General features: G+C 40.9%; 1 protein-coding gene across 1 annotated transcript in view; it reads left to right on the forward strand.

Annotated features, from left to right (window-relative positions):
* Positions 1 to 20937, forward strand: part of FSTL5 (follistatin like 5) — a 538172-nt gene that overhangs the window by 511499 nt on the left and 5736 nt on the right. Inside the window, exon 16 of the mRNA XM_069976180.1 lies at positions 16695 to 16819. Within this exon, the coding sequence (XP_069832281.1) occupies positions 16695 to 16819 (125 nt within the window). The remainder of the gene's footprint in view (positions 1 to 16694; positions 16820 to 20937) is intronic.

Raw genomic sequence — 20937 nt, forward strand, 5'->3', positions numbered from 1 at the left:
TCAAAGGAAAAAAAAAACATAAAGACAAAACCTGAAATGGTGCCCCCTCTTAGTGCCCACATCAGCATATCACTCCTGCCCTGAGCCTATTGTAAATCATAAGTAAGTAAGGCTGCATACTGTACGTAAGAAATCCTGCAGCTTATTTCCATACGCAATCCAGCTCCACCATAAATCACACTGGTCAAGCACTACCTTTCGTTCTTGGTGAGGACAAGACAGAAAAAGTTGAAAGCACTTTCTATTCCACGAGTGTGTATACAATTCTTCAATCTTCATTTCTTCTCCAAGAATATACAATAGTCACTACATTTTGACAGTGGTGTAGCAGACAGTACAATTTAAGGCCACTCCATGAAACATGCAGCCCCTCAGAGATTCTACAAATCTGCTACCTGAGGCAAAAAACTCATTTGGCCTAATGTCAGATATATATATATATATATAGTAGTTGCTGCATTCCACTTGGACAGTAGTAATTAAAGGGCACCTGTCTCCGAAGGGGATTTCTCGGCAGCGGGACGGGGTCCGGGACCAGGACTTGGAGGAAGAGGTAAGTATAAAGGGCTACACGGGGGGTTGGGCAGGCTTCACCCCGGCAGCCTGGGTGACAGGTCCCCTTAAACGATTGTTATTTTACTTCATAAATGTATAAATGTTTAGAATATATATATATATGTGTGTGTGTGTATGTGTGTTTAGTTTAATGTCATAACAAAAGGGGCAGAAGACCACTTTACGTCTAAACGTCCAATAAAGAACAACTAGACAACTAGCTAGAAACCCATATCTCTGAGGCTATGTGCACACTGAGGAAAAGGCGAAGAATTCAGCTTGAAATTCAGCTTGAAATTCAGCTTGAAATTCAGCTTGAAATTCAGCTTGAAATTCAGCTTGAAATTCAGCTTGAAATTCCTCCCGTAAAATATGTACAGAGCAAAGTCCCATTGTGTTCAATGGGTTTTCTGCTCTGTTGTTCACACTGCAGAATTTCCGAGCAGAATTTTCTGCTGTAGATCTGCTAGAGGAATCCTATAGAAGTCAATGGGGGACTTAAATTCTGCTTGAATTCTGCCTGAAAACTTTCTGCTTCAATTCCTCGAGAATTCCTCAGTGTGCACATACCCCAATCCCTCAAGAATTCCTCAATGTGAACCCACCCATACACTCTCTACATAATCTGATTCCAGGGCCTGTGTATCAAACAATGCATTTTAGCACCAAGTTGAATACATAAAACAAAACCAAGTCACCTGATCAACAACCATAACAACAATGACAACAAAAAATGCAAAAAATGAGCCTTGGTACTAATGCATTTGGGCATAAGTTTTGTATTTTTCAACTTGTCATATTACAAGAGGAAAGATTGCTGTAGAAATAAAACAAAGCCCTAATGCGGGGATGAAATATTGCAATGAATGTGGGACAACAAATAATAGCATTATCACCCTCATTAACTGGAATAGGCTATGTTTACACAACATCCAAAAAAGAGAAAAGGCATTAGTCTTTTCTTTTTAAAAAGATGTCCGTTATTGCCGCAATTTAATCGACTTCAATGCAATGCATACAGTGTATAAAATAATAAACATCATATGCGCAGACGTTAAAATAATGATCAGGTCAATTATTTTTGGATGTCTTTTGTAAACAGCGAATGTTATTTTTTTGTTAACTCATTGTTCACAGTTTTTTATTGTCACCGTCTTTTTACCATTTTTACTATTAAATTCAATGGACTTTTCAAGTAAAGACACACCCAAAGGGCAATCAGTTCACCTAAACTAGAATAATGTACCAAGAGCAGTCATTGCACTGCCAGGAGGCCAGACAGCTAAATGACCTCCGTCATTTTAGACTCTAAATGACAGACTTCATTTTAAAAGGAGCTGTAGAAACGTTTTGTGAACATAACCTTTGGCAAAAAAACAGAAGGTGCAACAGCAACCGACAGGTGCAGGGGCTCACTGTATATACTCCTTCCAGCGTACACACTGTAAACACCTGCTCCGTAGATATTAAAAAGTGAGGATCTTAGCAAACTATTTGATCAAACAGAGTGTACCATGTGGCCTTAGGCTATGTTCACACAACATTTTTTCAGCTCTGTTTAAAATGACGTCCGTTATTTTGAGTCATTTAGCAGCCTTGCCTTCCCTTAGTGCAATGACCGGTGTTTCTACATTATTCTTGTTTGTGCTGCGTTTACACAGAATGATAATTCACTCGATCGTACGATTAATGATTTCAAAGTAACGATTTTTTTTAGAACGATCAGCGTTTAGACGGAACGATATATCATACGGAAAATTCAGTTTGGGATCGTTTTGCGATCGCTTAAGCCTATCTTGCACATAGGTAAAATCGGTGAACAACTGTTTACACTGAACAATCTGCGAATTTTTTGTGAATGATGAACAACGATTTAAGAACATATGTTCAAAGATCAAAATGAACGATTTCTCGCTCGTCGTTCGATCGTTCGCTGCGTTTACACGTACGATTATCGTTCGAATTCGATCGTTATCGTGCTAATTCCCACGATAATCGTTCCGTGTAAACGCAGCAATAGGATTACTAATTGGCCTTTGGGTGTGGCTTTATTGAAAAGTCCATTGAATTTAATGGTAAAAATGGAGAAAGCATGGTGGAAAAAGAAAAACTGTGTGTAAACAACTAATAATAAACATCCGCTTTTTGCGAAAGATGTCCAAAAATAGTGATAATGTTAATTATTTTAGCGGCCGCGGTAAAAACGTCCGTTATTCAATACACTGTGTGCATTGGATGTCTGTCTTCCTATTGACTTCAATCCATTGCCATTACAGTAAGTTATATCTCAGTAAAAACTGACATTTTTTAAAATATGAAAGTCGGGCGCCTATTCTAAATTTTTGATGTTGTGTGAACATAGCCTTAGGCTATGTTCACACAACGTTTTTTTCAGCTCCGTTTAAAATGACATCCGTTATTTTGAGTCTAAAGTAACGGACGTTTTTCGAAGCCTGGCATCCCCTTGTGTTGCACATTATTTTAGTTTGCACATGTTTGCACATTATTTTAGTTTGGGGTTACTAATTGGCCTTTGGTTGTGGCTTAATTGGAACGGAGAAAGAACGGTGACAAAAAAAGAACTGTGTGTGAACAACTAATAAAAAATGTCCGCTATTTGCAAACAACGTCTGAAAATAATGTTCATGTTCATTATTTTGACGTCCGCGGCAAAAACGTCCGTTTTTCAATGCATTGTGTGCATAGGACGTCTGTCTTCCCATTGACTTCAATGCAATTGCATTGAAGTCAGTTAAATTGCTGCATTAATGGACGTTTTTTTAAAATAGCTAAATCGGACGTTTTTTCTCTATTTTTGTCGTTGTGTGAACATAGCCTTACAAGACATTTTTTTTAAGAAAGCTCTTAACATTGGAGTCTACTGGAGTGCTGCTTGGTGGGGGCATTAAATTAGGAGTATCTCCAAAAATCATATTGCTATTTAGGACAGAAAGATATTATTTAACCCCTTCGTGCTACAGCTAGTTTGGGCCTTAATGACCAGGCTAATTTTTCAAAATCTGACCTGTCTCACTTTATGCTCTTATAGCTCAGTCATGCTTTAACGTATGCTAGCGATTCTGAGATTGTTTTTTCGTGACATATGGCACTTTATGTTAGTGGCAAAATTTGGTCAGTACTTTGTGTGTTTTTTGTGAAAAACATCAAAATATCATGAAAAATTTTAAAAATTTGCATTTTATGAACTTTGAAATTCTCTGCTTCTAAAAAAAGAAAGTCGTAGCACATAAATTAGTTACTAAGTCACATTACCAATATGTCTTCTTTATTCTGGCATAATTTGGTGAACATATTTTAATTTTTTAGGGTGTTATGGGGCTTAGAAATTTATCAGCAAATTATCACATTTTCGTGAAACGGATTTTTTTAGGGACCAGTTCTTTTTTTAAATGGATTTAGAAGTCTGGTATCCTGAAAACCCCCATAAGTGACCCCATTTTGGAAACTATGCACCTTAAAGAATTAATCTAGGGGTATAATGAGCATTTTAACCCTACAGGGGCTGGAGGAAAGTATTCACAATTAGGCAGTAAAAAAATAGAAAATTTTAATTTTCCAATAATATATACGTTTAGATGAAAGTTTCTCATTTTCAAAAGGAATATGAGACAAAAAGCACCCCAAAATTTGTAATGCAGGTTCTCTTGAGTACAACGGTACCCCATATGTGGGCGTAAACCACTGTATGGGCACACAGCAGGGCTCAGAAGGAAGGGAGCGCCAATTAGCTTTTCCAATGCAAATTTTGCTGAAGAAGTTTCTGAGTGCCAGGTGCGTTTGCAGTGCCCCTGTAGTGTTAGCAGAGAGAAAAAACCCCATAAGTCACCCCATTTTGTAAAGTACACCCCTCAAAGAATTCATCTTGGTGTGTGGTGACCATTTTGACCCCACAGGTATTACAGGAAAGTATTCAAAAGAAGACAGTAAAAATGAAAAACTCGAATTCTTCCAATAATATGTTCGTTTAGTTTGAAATTTCTCAATTTCACGAGGAACAAGAGGAAAAAAGTACCACAAAATTTGTAAGGCAGGTTCTCCTGAGTACAATGGTACCCCATATGTGGGCATAAACCACTGCATGGGCACACAGGAGGGCTCAGAAGGGAAGGAGTGCCAATTAGCTTTTTCAATGCAGATTTTGCTGCAGAAGTTTCCGAGCGCCAGGTGCGTTTGCAGTGCCCCTGTAGTGCCAGCGGAGTAAAATCTCGCCATAAGTCACTCCATTTTGGAAAGTGCACCCCTCAAAGTATTCATCTTGGTGTGTGGTGACCATTTTGACCCCACAGGTATTAGAGGAAAGTATTCAAAAGTAGACAGTAAAAATGAAAAACTCAAATTTTTCCAATATTATGTTCTTTTAGTTTGAAATTTCTAAATTTTTTGAGGAACAAGAGGAAAAAAGTACCCCAAAATTTGTAACGCAGGTTCTCCTAAGTGAAAAGGTACCTCATATGTGGGCATAAACCACTGCATGGGCACACAGGAGGGCTCAGAAGGAAAGGAGCGCCAATTAGCTTTTTCAATGCAGATTTTGCTGAAAAAGTTTCCGAGCGCCAGGTGCGTTTGCAGAGCCCCTGTAGTGTCCGCAGAGTAAAATCTCCCAATAAGTCACCCCATTTTGGAAAGTGCACCCCTCAAAGAATTTATTTTGGGGTGTGGTGAGCATTTTGACCCCACAGGTATTTGAGGAAAGTATTCAAAAGTAGACAGTAAAAATGAAAAACTCGATTTTTTCCAATAATATGTTCCTTTAGTTTAAAATTTCTCAATTTCTCGAGGAACAGGAGAGAAATGTCACCCCAATATATGTAAAGCAGGTTCTCCTGAGTAGAACGGTACCCCATATGTGGGCATAAACCACTGCATGAGCACACAGCCGGGCTCAGAAGGGAAGGAGCGCCAATTAGCATTTTCAGTGCAGATTTTTCTGAAGAAGTTTCTGAGCGCCAGGTGAGTTTGCAGAGCCCCTGTAGTGTCAGCAGAATAGATTCCCCCCAAAAGTCACCACATTTTGGAAAGTGCACCCCTCAAAAAATTCATCTTGGGGTGTGGTGACCATTTTTACCCCACAGGTATTAGAGGAAAGTATTCAAAATTGTCCAGTAAAAATGAAAAACTCGAATTTTTCCAATAATATGTTGGTTTAGTTTGAAATTTCTCAATTTGACGAGGAACAGGAGAGAAAACGTACCACAAAATCTGTAACGCAGGTTCTCCTGAATACAATGGTACCCCATATGTGGGCATAAACCACTGTATGGGCACACAGCAGGGCTCAGAAGGGAAGGAGCGCCAATTTACAGGAGCAAAACCGCAGCTAGTAATGGTTATTAGAATAGCGCAATTACTAAAATAAAAAAAAAAAATGAGATTACAGGTAATGTGGGGTGGTTACGGGCAACCAGGGGTGGTTATGGGCAACCTGAGGTGGTTACAGGTAATCTGGGGTGGTTACGGACAACATGGGGTGGTCACGGGCAACCTGCTGTGGTTACAGCAACCTGGGGTGGTTACAGGCAACGTGGGGTGGTTACGGGCAACGAGGGGTGGTTATGGGCAACGTGTGGTGGTCACGGGCAACCTGCTGTGGTTACGGCAACGTGGGCTGGTTACAGGCAACGTGGGCTGGTTACAGGCAACGTGGGCTGGTTACGGGCAATCTGCTGTGCTTACAGACAATCTGGGATGGTTACGGGAAACGTGGGGTGGTTACGGGCAACCTGCAGTGCTTACAGACAATCTGGGGTGGATACGGGCAACGTGGGGTGGTTACGGGCAACCTGCAGTGCTTACAGACAATCTGGGGTGGTTACGGGCAACCTGGGGTGGTTACGGGCAACCTGCAGTGCTTACAGACAATCTGGGGTGGTTACGGGCAACGTGGGGTGGTTACGGGCAACCTGCAGTGCTTACAGACAATCTGGGGTGGTTACGGGCAACGTGGGGTGGTTACGGGCAACCTGCAGTGCTTACTGACAATCTGGGATGGTTACGGGCAACGTGGGGTGGTTACGGGCAATGTGGGGTGGTTGCGGATAAACTGAGGTGGATCTGGGGTGGATACCTGTAATCTGGCATGGGCACCGCAATCTGGAGGGGATCATTGGCAATTTGGGGTGGTCAGAGGCGCCGTGGCGTGGTCAGAGGCTTCGTGTGGTGGTCAGAGGCGACGTGCGGTGGTCAGAAGCGACGTGCGGTGGTCAGAGGCGACGTGCGGTGGTCAGAAACGACGTGCGGTGGTCAGAGGCGACGTGCGGTGGTCAGAGGCGACGTGCGGTGGTCAGAGGCATCGTGGCGTGGTCAGAGGCATCGTGGCCTGGTCAGAGGCATCGTGGCGTGGTCAGAGGCAACGCGCGGTGGTTACGTGCAATCTGGCGGGGTTACATGTAATCTGGCGTGATTACGGGGAACCTGGGGGGGTTATGTGCAACCTGGAAGGGTTACAGACAATCTGGGATTGTTACTGATAAACTGAAGTGCTTATATGTAATCTGGGGTGGGTACATGTAATTTAGGGTGGTTACGGGCAATCGGGAGGAGGTCACTGGCAATTTGTGGTGGTTACGGGCAACATGCGGTGGTTACGGGCAACGTGCGGTGGTTACGGGCAACGTGCGGTGGTTACGGGCAACGTGCGGTGGTTACGGGCAACGTGCGGTGGTTACGGGCAACGTGCGGTGGTTACGGGTAATCTGGGGAGGGGTTAGGGGTAATTTGGGAGTAAACTGCAATTATTACTATAATAAAAAGTGTGTGTTTTATTTTTTTGTATGTTTGTCACTTTTTGTATTTTACATATTCATTTTCACTGTATTACTATGATTACTGTGATATTTTCTATCTCAGTAATCATAGTTCAGTGACAGAGACCAAATTGGTCTCTGTCACTTTAAATTTTCAGAGTTGGCTGGTTGTGAAGCGCATGCGCACTTCATAACCAGCCAGGACGTCGAGGAGGAAGGAGCTCCAGGAGCAGGTGAGTATATGGGGAAGGGGGGGGGGGTGACTGGGGGACGGGGGTGACAGGGGGGGTGGGGGGGCGACTTGGGGGGTGGGGGGACATCACTTTTTATCCCCTGTCACCAATCATTCATGGTGACAGGGGATAAAAAGTGCCAGGAGCACATGGTACAAGCGATCAGCGGTATATAGTATACCGGGGGGGGGTCCCCGATGACTGTCCCATGCTCTCCGCTACCTCCGGTGGCGGAGAGCATGGGGCTTTCATTCATTTGAACTTTTCCATCGCTGTGAACAGACATTAGTCGGTTCACATCGATGGTGGCGGCCATATTGGAAATGATGGCTGCCGGGGGAGGGGGGGCTAGTGATCGCCCTACTAGGGGGGGCTGATCTGAGGTCTGGGGGACACTTATTTCATCTCCCCCCGCCGTAGATTCACGGCAGGGGGAGATGAAAGGAGGCGGCAGCACCGGTAATCTCCTTTACCGACGGCCGCCGCTATAACGTTAATAGCGGCGATCGTCGGTAAGGCGGGGGGCCGGGACGGACCCCACACACTGCCCCAACCCCTCAGCTACCTCCGGTAGCCGGGGGGATGGGGTGGGGGCCGTCCCGACCCCGTAGCCTTATTCTCTGCCATCGCCGTAAAAAGCTGATGGCAGCAGAATAAGGACCCTTAGTGACCGCCGTAAAAAGCGGTATCGGCGGTAACTAAGGGGTTAATGTTTACATTACAATAGTTTTTTTTTTAGGTTAAGATGCTCAAAAAGTTTTGAGTTGTACTATATTTATTATTTTATTCCATAAGCTTTAGTGTTTAACTTTTTTTTTTCTACAGTATAGAAAAAAAATCCTAATTTTTCTTTTGGCTATTTTACTGAAAGGGTAAAAGATGCTTAGAACAAACTTTCAGTAGATGTGGTTGATAAAAGTGAATGTAAACCTGGTTGGCACATCTCTATATAAAACAACTACTAAATGAGATGATCTAACAGTCTCTCCTTATGGCTATGTTCACATAACGTATGTGTTGTATAAATCACGGCCGTTGTGGCAATTTGCAGCATTGTGGGCAGCAGCAAATTGGGATGCAGGTGTGCACGGATGCTTCTGCTTTCCCAATTCCTCAAAAGTGAAGACACAGAATGGGCGGAGGCTTACGCCATGTGAACATGGCCTATGGGTGTAAAAGTCATCTGTGTTAAACTATAACTAAATAGCACTGACTTTAATGCTGGGTTTACACGGAGCGATAATTCGCCCAATTGTACGATAAACGATTTCTAAGTAACGATTTTTCTTTTATAACATAGAAACATAGAAACATAGAAGATTGTCGGCAGAAAAAGACCACTGGGTCCATCTAGTCCGCCCTTTTAGTATTTTCTTCCTTATTATCTTAGGATAGATATATGTCTATCCCAGGGGTGTTTAAATTCTGTTATTGTAGATTTACCAACCACCTCTGCTGGAAGTTTGTTCCAGGTATCTACTACTCTTTCAGTAAAATAATATTTTCTTACATTGCTTCTGATCTTTCCCCCAACTAACCTCTCACTGTGTCCTCTTGTTCTTGAGCTCAGTTTTTTACTAAAAACACTCCCCTCTTGAACCTTATTTAGTCCCTTAACATACTTAAAGGTTTCAATCATGTCCCCCCTTTCCCGTCTTTCCTTCAGACTATACAGATTCAAATCCTTAAGTCTTTCCTGATATGGTTTATGCCTCACACCCTCCACCATTTTTGTAGCTCGTCTTTGGACCCGTTCTATTTTATCAATGTCCTTTTTAAGGTGAGGTCTCCAGAACTGGACACAGTATTCCAGATGTGGCCTCACCAGAGCTCTATACAGCGGGATCACAATCTCCCTCTTCCTACTGGTTATACCTCTAGCTATACACCCCAGCATACGATTTGCTTTCCCCACCGCCTGGTTGCACTGGTGACTCATTTTAAGGCTTTCAGAAATCATTACCCGTAAATCCTTCTCTTCTGAAGTCTTTTCCAACACAGTACTGCCGATGTGATACTCGGATAGAGGATTCCTCCTGCGCAAGTGCATTATTTTACATTTGGAAACGTTGAACTTCAATTTCCACTGTTTGGACCACGTATCTAGCAAAGCTAAATCATTTTCTATATTACTGACACCTCCAGGAATATCCACCCTATTGCACACTTTTGTGTCGTCAGCAAACAGACAAACTTTACCTACCAACCCTTCTCCTATATCACTTACAAACATATTAAAAAGAATAGGACCCAGAACAGACCCTTGTGGCACACCACTTGTAACCAGTCTCTGCTCAGAATATACACCATTAACAACAACCCTCTGATATCTCTCCTTCAGCCAACCACAAATCCACTGAACTATCCAGGGATTTAGTCCAATTTTCTCCAACTTCTCTATCAGCTCTTTATAGGGAACTGTATCAAAAGCTTTGCTGAAGTCCAGATAGGCGATATCCACAGCACCACCTTCATCCAGCACTTTTGTGGCATAATCAAAGAAATCAATGAGATTAGTCTGACATGATCAGCCCTCAGTAAAGCCATGCTGGTTTGGATCCATCAAATTGTTGATTCTTAGGTGATCCATTATCTTCTTTTTTAGAAGAGTTTCCATCATTTTCACTACTACAGATGTCAGGCTCACTGGCCTGTAGTTACTGGGCTCTTCTCTATTCCCCTTTTTGTGGATTGGTATAACATTGGCTGTTCTCCAATCATCGGGGACATCTCCTGTTAGCAGGGATTGGTTATACAGATCTGTCAGGGGGGCAGCAATCACAGATCTGAGTTCTTTAAGAACCCTGGGATGGATCCCATCTGGACCCATCGCCTTATTCAGCTTTAAACGGGCAAGTTCCTCTGCAACTTCAGCCTCTGAAAATACTGGAGCCGAACCCATATAGCTGGAGGCAATGTTGTGTCCAACCATCCTGTGATTGTGAAGACCGCCTTCTGAAAACACTGAGCAGAAGTAACTATTCAAATAGTCAGCGACCGCCTTATCTCCATCAATAAACGTATTCTCCCCATTACTTATTTTAGTAATGCTGCAGCCATTCTTCTTCCATAACGATCAGCGTTTAGATGGAACAATACATCGTACAGAAAATTTGTTTTCCGATCGTTTTGCGATCGCTTAAGCCTATCTCGCACATAGGAAAAATCAGTGAACGACTGTTTACACGGAACGATCGGCGAATTTTTTGCGAACGACGATTTAAGAACATATGTTCAAAGATCAAAATGAACGATTTCTCGCTCGTCGTTCGATCGTCCGCTGCGTTTACACGTACGATTATCGTTCGAATTCGATCGTTATCGTGCTAATTCCCACGATAATCGTTCCGTGTAAACGCAGCAATAGGATTACTAATTGGCCTTTGGGTGTGGCTTTATTGAAAAGTCCATTGAATTTAATGGTAAAAATGGAGAAAGCATGGTGAAAAAAGAAAAACTGTGTGTAAACAACTAATAAAAAACATCCGCTTTTTGCAAAAGATGTCCAAAAATAATGATCATGTTAATTATTTTAGCGGCCCCGTTAAAAACGTCCGTTATTCAATACACTGTGTGCATTGGATGTCTGTCTTCCTATTGACTTCAATCCATTGCCATTACAGTAAGTTATATCTCAGTAAAAACTGACATTTTTTAAAATATGAAAATCGGGCGCCTATTCTATATTTTTGATGTTGTGTACATAGCCTTAGGCTATGTTCACACAACGTTTTTTTCAGCTCTGTTTAAAATGACATCCATTATTTTGAGTCTATAATAACGGACATTTTTCGAAGCCTGGCATCCCCTTAGTGCAATGATGGGTGTTTGCACATTATTTTAGTTTGGGGTTACTAATTGGCCTTTGATTGTGGCTTAATTGGAACGGAGAAAGAACGGTGACAAAAGAAGAACTGTGTGTGAACAACTAATAAAAAATGTCCGCTATTTGCAAACAACGTCCGAAAATAATGTTCATGTTCATTATTTTGACGTCTGCGGCAAAAACGTCCGTTTTTCAATGCATTGTGTGCATAGGACGTCTGTCTTCCCATTGACTTCAATGCAATTGCATTGAAGTCAGTTAAATTGCTGCATTAACGGACGTTTTTTTAAATAGTGAAATCGGAAGTTTTTTCTCCATTTTTGACGTTGTGTGAACATAGCCTTACAAAGACATTTTTTAAAATATGAAAGTCGGGCGCCTATTCTAAATTTTTGATGTTGTGTGAACATAGCCTTAGGCTATGTTCACACAACGTTTTTTTCAGCTCCGTTTAAAATGACATCCGTTATTTTGAGTCTAAAGTAACGGACGTTTTTCGAAGCCTGGCATCCCCTTGTGTTGCACATTATTTTAGTTTGCACATGTTTGCACATTATTTTAGTTTGGGGTTACTAATTGGCCTTTGGTTGTGGCTTAATTGAAACGGAGAAAGAACGGTGACAAAAGAAGAACTGTGTGTGAACAACTAATAAAAAATGTCCGCTATTTGCAAACAACGTCCGAAAATAATGTTCATGTTCATTATTTTGACGTCTGCGGCAAAAACGTCCGTTTTTCAATGCATTGTGTGCATAGGACGTCTGTCTTCCCATTGACTTCAATGCAATTGCATTGAAGTCAGTTAAATTGCTGCATTAACGGACGTTTTTTTAAATAGTGAAATCGGAAGTTTTTTCTCCATTTTTGACGTTGTGTGAACATAGCCTTACAAAGACATTTTTTTAAAGAAAGCTCTTAACATTGGAGTCTACTGGAGTGCTACTTGGTGGGGGCATTAAATTAAGAGTATCTCCAAAAATCATATTGCTATTTAGGACAGAAAGATATTATTTAATGTTTACATTACAATAGGTTTTTTTTAGGTTAAGATGCTCAAAGAGTTTTGAGTTGTACTATATTTATTATTTTATTCCATAAGCTTTAGTGTTTAACTTTTTTTTTTTCTACAGTATAGAAAAAAAATCATTTTTTTCTTTTGGCTATTTTACTGAAAGGGTAAAAGATGCTTAGAACAAACTTCCAGTAGATGTGGTTGATAAATCCACAGTAAGTGAATGTAAACCTGGCTGGCACATCTCTATATAAAACAACTACTAAATGAGATGATCTAACAGTCTCTCCTTATGGCTATGTTCACACAACATATGTGTTGTATAAATCACGGCTGTTGTGGCAATTTGCAGCATTGTGGGCAGCAGCAAATTGGGATGCAGGTGTGCACGGATGCTTCTGCTTTCCCAATTCATCAAAAGTGAAGACACAGAACGGGCGGAGGCTTACGCCATGTGAACATGGCCTATGGGTGTAAAAATCACCTGTGTTAAACTATAACTTAATAGCACTGACTTTAATGCTGGGTTTACACGGAGCGATAATTTGCCCAATTGTACGATTAACGATTTCTAAGTAACGATATTTCTTTTATAACGATCAGCGTTTAGATGGAACGATATATCGTACAGAAAATTAGTTTTCCGATCGTTTTGCGATCGCTTAAGCATATCTTGCACATAGGAAAAATCAGTAAACGACTGTTTACACGGAACGATCGGCAAATTTTTTGCAAACGACGAACAATGATTTAAGAACCTGTTAAAAGATCAAAATGAACGATTTCTCGCTTGTCGTTCGATCATACGCTGCGTTTACACGTACGATTATTGTTCAAATTCGATCGTTATTGTGCAAATTCGCACGATAATCATTCTGTGTAAACCCAGCATTACTCATACTACTTTTATTGAATATTGAGAGCATTTATTTAGAGACGGCAGGTAAGATATTTACATACCCTCAAGTAGCTTACCTCAGGCTGCTGTAACAGATGTCAGTTTTTGATCCAAAACGAAGAGTGCATTTAAAAGGAACAGGAACTATAACGGAAGGACTTATATTTCTGCTTCCTGTTGGATCCACTTCTGGCTTTAGCTCAAAAACTTCCCAAAAAAACTGCTGTGTGTGACAGCGGCCTTAGGGATGGTTGTTTTACTGCGTAGAAATAGATAACACCAATCTATACCTGTACCTGTCCTTTATACCTATACCTTTATAACTACACCTGTCCTGTATAAGTTTTTAGTGTGTATCAAGGTGTCTACTAGCAATAGGAAATATAGGCACAGAGCTGTGTAACCTTTCATGATATTAGTACCAGTGGTATCACAAGTGTGATATGCCATACAAAGAGTTATTTGGGCTCAGAGTTTGTTTGTTTTTTAAGCTGCTGGGCCAATACTAGGTCATACAGGCACAGTGGCATAATGTCAGTGTATCTCTGAGAGGCCTTCATTCTATGGTTAGCTAAGCAATAGGAATACTACTCTCCTGGTTCTGCTTTGCACAATCACATTTATACATGTGGAAAAAGCAGCCACATTCATAGCTAAAAGTACATTTTTAATTTAAAATTGTACAATTTATTTATGTCATTAATTATATAGCTCCAACATATTCCATAGCAATGTACAGTGTCAATGATTCCTGTTCCCATTGGGACATACCTAATGACTGTATATGTATATTCTTGGCATTTTAGAGTAAACCCATAGAGAACATGCAAACCATACGCCATGAAAATTAGGCCTTTGGTTGGATTTAAACTCAGGATATTGGTTTTGCAAGGCAACCCTGCTAACTGATGGACCACCATACTGTCTGTAAAGCCCATGTAAGGCTGACATTAATCGCTTAAAAGAAAGAAGTTCACATCAGACATTCTATACCCAAAAGTCCTTCACTTTATCTTACTTTAATTTTTCCACATTTCAACAGACAGATCAATAATGTGCTTACAATGGCATTATACTAGTTCACTAGTGTTCCAGTAATAAAAATCTAATAAAAATGCAACATAAAGAAAGACCATATTGTGAGTCACATAATAGATACTGTACAGATTTAGCAAAGGCTATTGCACCCATGGGAAACATTTACTGGGCATACTTAATGCATCAGCATGTGTAGAGTGTATTTACTATGCATTAAACATTAGCTAAACAAAGGGCTGACTTTTTCTTATTTTATTTTGTAACAAGACAAAAGCTACTTGTGTGTTCACATAATCAATTTGCAGTTGTTAGGTAGAAATAGCAGTATACAGTATGTGAGAAAAACACATCACTATAATCTATCTATCTATCTATCTATCTATCTATCTATCTATCTATCTATCTATCTATCTATCTATCTATCCTTTGCCTTTCAATCCCTAGAAGTTTCTCAGTGTAGACATAATAAAAAATAAATATCAAAATTGTATTAAGACCTTTGCGAAGATTGTTTACTAAAGTTTAAACATGCTAATTTGGTATTTTTAGCAACAACTTGTAAAATTGTGTTTATTATTATTATCCATCATATTACCTTTTAACATGTACATACTAGAGATGAGTGCAATTTGAGCATGCTTAAGTCTGATCTTTTAGCAGTTGAATACTGGTGGCTGAAGAAGTTGAATGCAGGCATGGAATGGCAGGGAAAACATGGATACAGTCTATGGCCATGTTCACACAACGTATGTGTTGTATAAATCACGACCGTTGTTGCAATTTGCAATAACGGTAGTGATTTATACAACACATACGTTGTATGGGAATGCATGGAATCCCGGCCGGGGCGTATACACTTAGTATACGCTCCAGCCGGGATTCCATCCGGCCACACGAAAAAACTCCATGTCAAGTACAACCGATACAATGTGAGCAATTCAGATGAACAGACATGGTACTCGCCAAATATAGCAAAACACTTGTTCCCTTATTTCTAGACAAAACAGGTTGCATGGAACAGATCAGACCATCAGTCAACAGCTGTTTCATATTTATTGTGCTTCACAGCCCCCAAGAAGAGAACAATACATGTAAAACAGCTGTTGCCTGATCGTCTTGTTTGTTTGTCTGATCGTCTTCTAACCTGTTTTGTTTGGGAATAAAGAAACAAGTGTCTTTTTTTTTCCTGGATTCCCTAAAATCTGGAAAGCATCCGGAATTATAGACGATACAATACTTGATAAATTGAACTTTATTTTTGCTTGCAGCAAGGTAGGGTGTCAATGAGGTGGGGCCTAGAGCATCCGTGTTGTAGGCCATAAGTATATATATTCCTGCCTGTATTCCTTTTATGCTACCCCCCATGGCTGAATTTTCAGCCAATGATGTAGATCCAGCCCATTCAGAACGGTTTGATACATCCAGAACTGTTTGGTCGTTACAACACTCTAGCACTTCAAAGGCTCCATTTGGATTATTTAAGACACTATTGATCTACAGCACCTATAAGAAGAGAAAAAATGGCGGGAGTGAGGTGCCGCACGCCTACGGCACGGATGCTCTAGGCACCGCCAAGTGATACCCACCGCCTAGTGATACCCACCACACCATGCTGCTAGAATCAAACAAGATTTTACAATGAATACTGTCTCAAGGAGACAGACAGACCCAGAGACTGGATATGTCTTCAAAATGGTATCAACGGTTTGGTTAGAGTGTTCAAGATTCACACACAGTAAACTAAAAGCTAACTGCCAGTGGCAATGGAATACTGTTACTCGATTCTTTGTACAAAAATAAACTATTCACCCATCATAAATCGCACATAAACTTTGACAAATCACAAATCATGCCCCCTTCTAGCAAAAAAAAAAAAAAAAAAGAGGCAAATGTGGTAAAAACATGGAAAATTAGCTAAATCTGCTTGGTAACAATTGCACACTGCATTACAAATTTTGCAGCCATGTATTATTAGCCAACCAAAAAAAGGAGAAACTCAATGATACATGACCCCTATAGTCAAAGGTATACAAGATCTTATTGATACTGGAAGTATTTGAATTTGTATAGCTTTCTGGCACCAGTTGATTTGAATATATTTATTATATATATTTATAATAATAATAATAATAATAATAATAATAATATGAATATGAATATGAATATGAATATATTATATATTATATAATATCCCTTTAATTTTGTAATTATTCTTTTGAATGCTATACTTTTATGTAAACATTTATTGCTGACTTGTTATTTTCTAAAGATTATGTAAATATATATATATATATATATATATATATATATTTATATACATATATATTTATTTATTTATTTATTTATTATTATTTTTTTTTGTTCTTAGGTCATTACCCAAGCAAGTGGAAGTGTTTCTCATCATACAATACATACTCAGCCAGTCGGAAAGCATTTTGACAGAGTCGATGACTTCTTCATACCAAGCACAACACTGATTATCAATCATATCAGGTATGAAATATTCTATACTTAAAAGACAGGTAGAACAGAAAAAAATTGCCAACACATCAGAAAGTTGAACCTAATATATTTAAAATAGTTATAGTTTTTCATCCTGCTAAAAAGATCATGTGATCGATTAGACATTGAATAGCAGACTGCTGTGGAGGAAAGTTATTATGTACACTTTATAAATAAATGTCTTCTAACCCATCTACTCTCAACTGAATACTTTCAGACCAAAACTTTTACCTTGTCTCTCCCACAGTTTTTTACTATAGTGATTATTAGATTAGTCCTGCTTCTTTTGTTGATTTTCCCATCATTCTGTATGTTTTACATATTTAAATTGTTCTTCTGAGACATTAATACCATATTATATTGCTGTAACTCACTGGTTTAGAAAACTATTAAACTATTTATGACATATATCAAATGACCTCTGTTTAGCTGCTGAATTAGTCTAAAAATTAGTCTAAACAAGTTTAAAGAACAAAAAGTCTCCCCTCTTTAAATTCTACAGTTTTCCATATGAGTACTGAAAAAGATTCAACCCGTAAGTCTATTATGCCTATAGATAGGCCAATAGCTAGGTAGATAGATAGATAAATTCACGAGTCTCCATTGATTGTCCCATACAAAATTTAAATATGCAAAAAAGGGGTCTGTGGAGCCTCAGTTACGAGTTTCAAAACACGGGAATAGCCAGATATCCCTCTCTCCAGAGAAGGAAGCCCATTGCCAAGGGGTGCCTCCTAGTGGGGAGAGCACCAAACCACCTTGATACGTAGTCCCTTAGGTCCTCACTCTGTTGCGAGCTTTAGGACCTAAATAGGGAAACACCAGGGTGGCCCCTGTGAGTCAAAGTCTAACTCTGTGGCGAGTATAACGACATAAGACAAGGGTTACCAAGGCTAGGCATCCATCCACAGACTGCAGTTTCAGGGTATTTGCCCCTTGTCAGTGTGGAGCAGGATTCTGGCTACTGGGGCAATGATAAATAGACCAACAAAACACAACAATCACTGAACTCAGGGAGAACAGTGAAAAATTCCAATGGAGTACTCATTTACGAGTCTCCATTGATTGTCCCATACAAAATTTAAATATGCAAAAAAGGGGTCCGTGGAGCCTCAGTTACGAGTCTCAAAACACGGGAATAGCCAGATATCCCTCTCTCCAGAGAAGGAAGCCCATTGCCAAGGTGTGCCTCCTAGTGGGGAGAGCACCAAACCACCCTGATACGTAGTCCCTTAGGTCCTCACTCTGTTGCGAGCTTTAGGACCTAAATAGGGAAACACCAGGGTGGCCCCTGTGAGTCAAAGTCTAACTCTGTTGCGAGTATAACGACATAAGACAAGGGTTACCAAGGCTAGGCATCCATCCACAGACTGCAGTTTCGGGGTATTTGCCCCTCGTCAGTGTGGAGCAGGATTCTGGCTACTGGGGCAATGATAAATAGACCAACAAAACACAACAATCACTGAACTCAGTGAGAACAGTGAAAAATTCCAATGGAGTACTCATTTACGAGTCTCCATTAATTGTCCCATACAAAATTTAAATATGCAAAAAAGGGGTCCGTGGAGCCTCAGTTACGAGTCTCAAAACACGGGAATAGCCAGATATCCCTCTCTCCAGAGAAGGAAGCCCTTTGCCAAGGGGTGCCTCCTAGTGGGGAGAGCACCAAACCACCCTGATACGTAGTCCTTCAGGTCCTCACTCTGTTGCGAGCTTTAGGACCTAAATAGGTAAACACCAGGGTGGCCCCTGTGAATCGCAACAGAGTGAGGACCTGAGGGACTACGTATCAGGGTGGTTTGGTGCTCTCCCCACTAGGAGGCACCCCTTGGCAATGGGCTTCCTTCTCTGGAGAGAGGAATATCTGGCTATTCCCGTGTTTTGAGACTCGTAACTGAGGCTCCACGGACCCCTTTTTTGCATATTTAAATTTTGTATGGGACAATCAATGGAGACTCGTAAATGAGTACTCCACTGGAATTTTTCACTGTTCTCCCTGAGTTCAGTGATTGTTGTGTTTTGTTGGTCTATTTATCATTGCCCCAGTAGCCAGAATCCTGCTCCACACTGACGAGGGGCAAATAACCCGAAACTGCAGTCTTTGGATGAATGCCTAGCCTTGGTAACCCTTGTCTTATGTCATTATACTCGCCACAGAGTTAGACTTTGGCTCACAGGGGCCACCCTGGTGTTTCCCTATTTAGGTCCTAAAGCTCGCAACAGAGTGAGGACCTAAGGGACTACGTATCAGGGTGGTTTGGTGCTCTCCCCACTAGGAGGCACCCCTTGGCAATAGGCTTCCTTCTCTGGAGAGAGGGATATCTGGCTATTCCCGTGTTTTGAGACTCGTAACTGAGGCTCCACGGACCCCTTTTTTGCATAGATAGATAGATAGATAGATAGATAGATAGATACTGTTCCACACTGACGAGGGGTAAATACCCCAACACAGCTGTCTGTGGATGGATGCCTAGCCTTGGTAACCCTTTTCTTATGTTGTTACACTGGCAACAGAGTTAGACTTTGACTTAAAGGGGGTCACCCTGGTGTTTCCCTATTTAGGTCCCATTGCTCGCAACAGAGTAAGGACCTTAGGGGCTATGTATCAGGGTGGTTTGATGTCCTCCCCACTAGGAGGCACCCCTTGGCAACAGGCTTCCTTCTCTGGAGAGAGGGGTATTTGGCTATTCCTGTGTTTTGAGACTCGCAAATGAGGCACCACGGACCCCTTCTTTGCATATTCAAATTTTGAAGAGGGCAATCACTGGAGACTCCTAAATGAGTACTCTATTGGATTTTTAATTTTTTTTTACTGATCTCCCAAAGCTCAGTGATTGTTGTGTTTTGTTGGTCTATTTTTCATTTCTGATATATTTTACGCAAATTTCTGGTCTGAAATGTAGTACATGAGTGAGGGCATAAAGGCCCCGCCCCTTACAGGCCTCGCCCTACCTTAGTGTGTAAGCAGTGCAAACTTTGATCAGATTTAGAACTGGGAAATTTGGTGGCCAAATCAACACCTTGAAATATTTCTCTTGTTCTCAAACCATTCCTTAGAAATTTTTGTAGTGTAGTGTACATCAATGTTTAGGTAGGTGGTACATGCCAGGTTATAGCTACATTACAGTAATGTCGGAACTCAGGTTTCCCCAGCAGACCATCACACTTTCTCCAAAGACATGTCTTCTTCTAATGGTGAATCCTTGCGCTATTTTCTTCTCCAGGTGAGCAATGTGCTTGCATATGACCATGCATGTGATATTAAAAAAAATAAATAAATCCAGTCTTATCATTGTGCATGTGTTTAGTAGTTGACAGAGGTCAGCATCTACAGTACATTTTAAATGGTCTGCGACTAGGCAATCCCATACACAGTTAACTGTAAAATTCGGACTAATTTAATTTATGCAAACTAGAAACTGGTGTAAAATGTCCATAGCAACCAATCACAACTTAACCTATACTTTCCCTGAGTAGAAAACTATTGGTTGCTATGGGCAGTTCATACCAGTTTCTGTTTTACATACTTTAATAAATCTGAGCCACTGCATGTTCTGACACCTTTCTGTCTTACATAAATCGTGGTGACCAATGATGCCGTTACCTATAGCCTAATGATCACTGCCACGATCATATAATTAAAGGACAACTCCCACAAAAATTTTTTTTTGCTCATTTAACACACATTACAAAGTTATATAACTTTGTAATGTGGTTAAATACCCGGCCTGGCCCCCTTCCCCCACTTTCGGACCCCCGACCCCCCACCCCGGAAGTTAAGGAATGTATACATTACCTATTACGATCGTCACGGTCCTCTTCTCCGGGGCGGCATCTGGTGACGACGACGTCAGAGCTGGGGGCGGTCCGGGTCTTCTTCCTCCTCGGCGTCTTCATGCAAAGTGAATGGGGATGAAAAGGCTGCTGGTGCACATGCGCACCAGCAGCCTTTTCATTGGCTGGAGCGCATCACATGGCTTCCAGCTTGCTCAGCCCTGATTGGCTGAGCTTGCTGGAAGCCATGTGATGCGCTCCAGCCAATGAAAAGGCTGCCGGTGCGCAAGCGCACTGGCAGCCTTTTCCATCCCCTGGACCCGGAAGTTGGAGAC

The sequence above is a fragment of the Dendropsophus ebraccatus genome, chromosome 7 (assembly GCF_027789765.1).
Source record: "Dendropsophus ebraccatus isolate aDenEbr1 chromosome 7, aDenEbr1.pat, whole genome shotgun sequence".
Classification (NCBI taxonomy): Eukaryota; Metazoa; Chordata; class Amphibia; order Anura; family Hylidae; genus Dendropsophus; species Dendropsophus ebraccatus.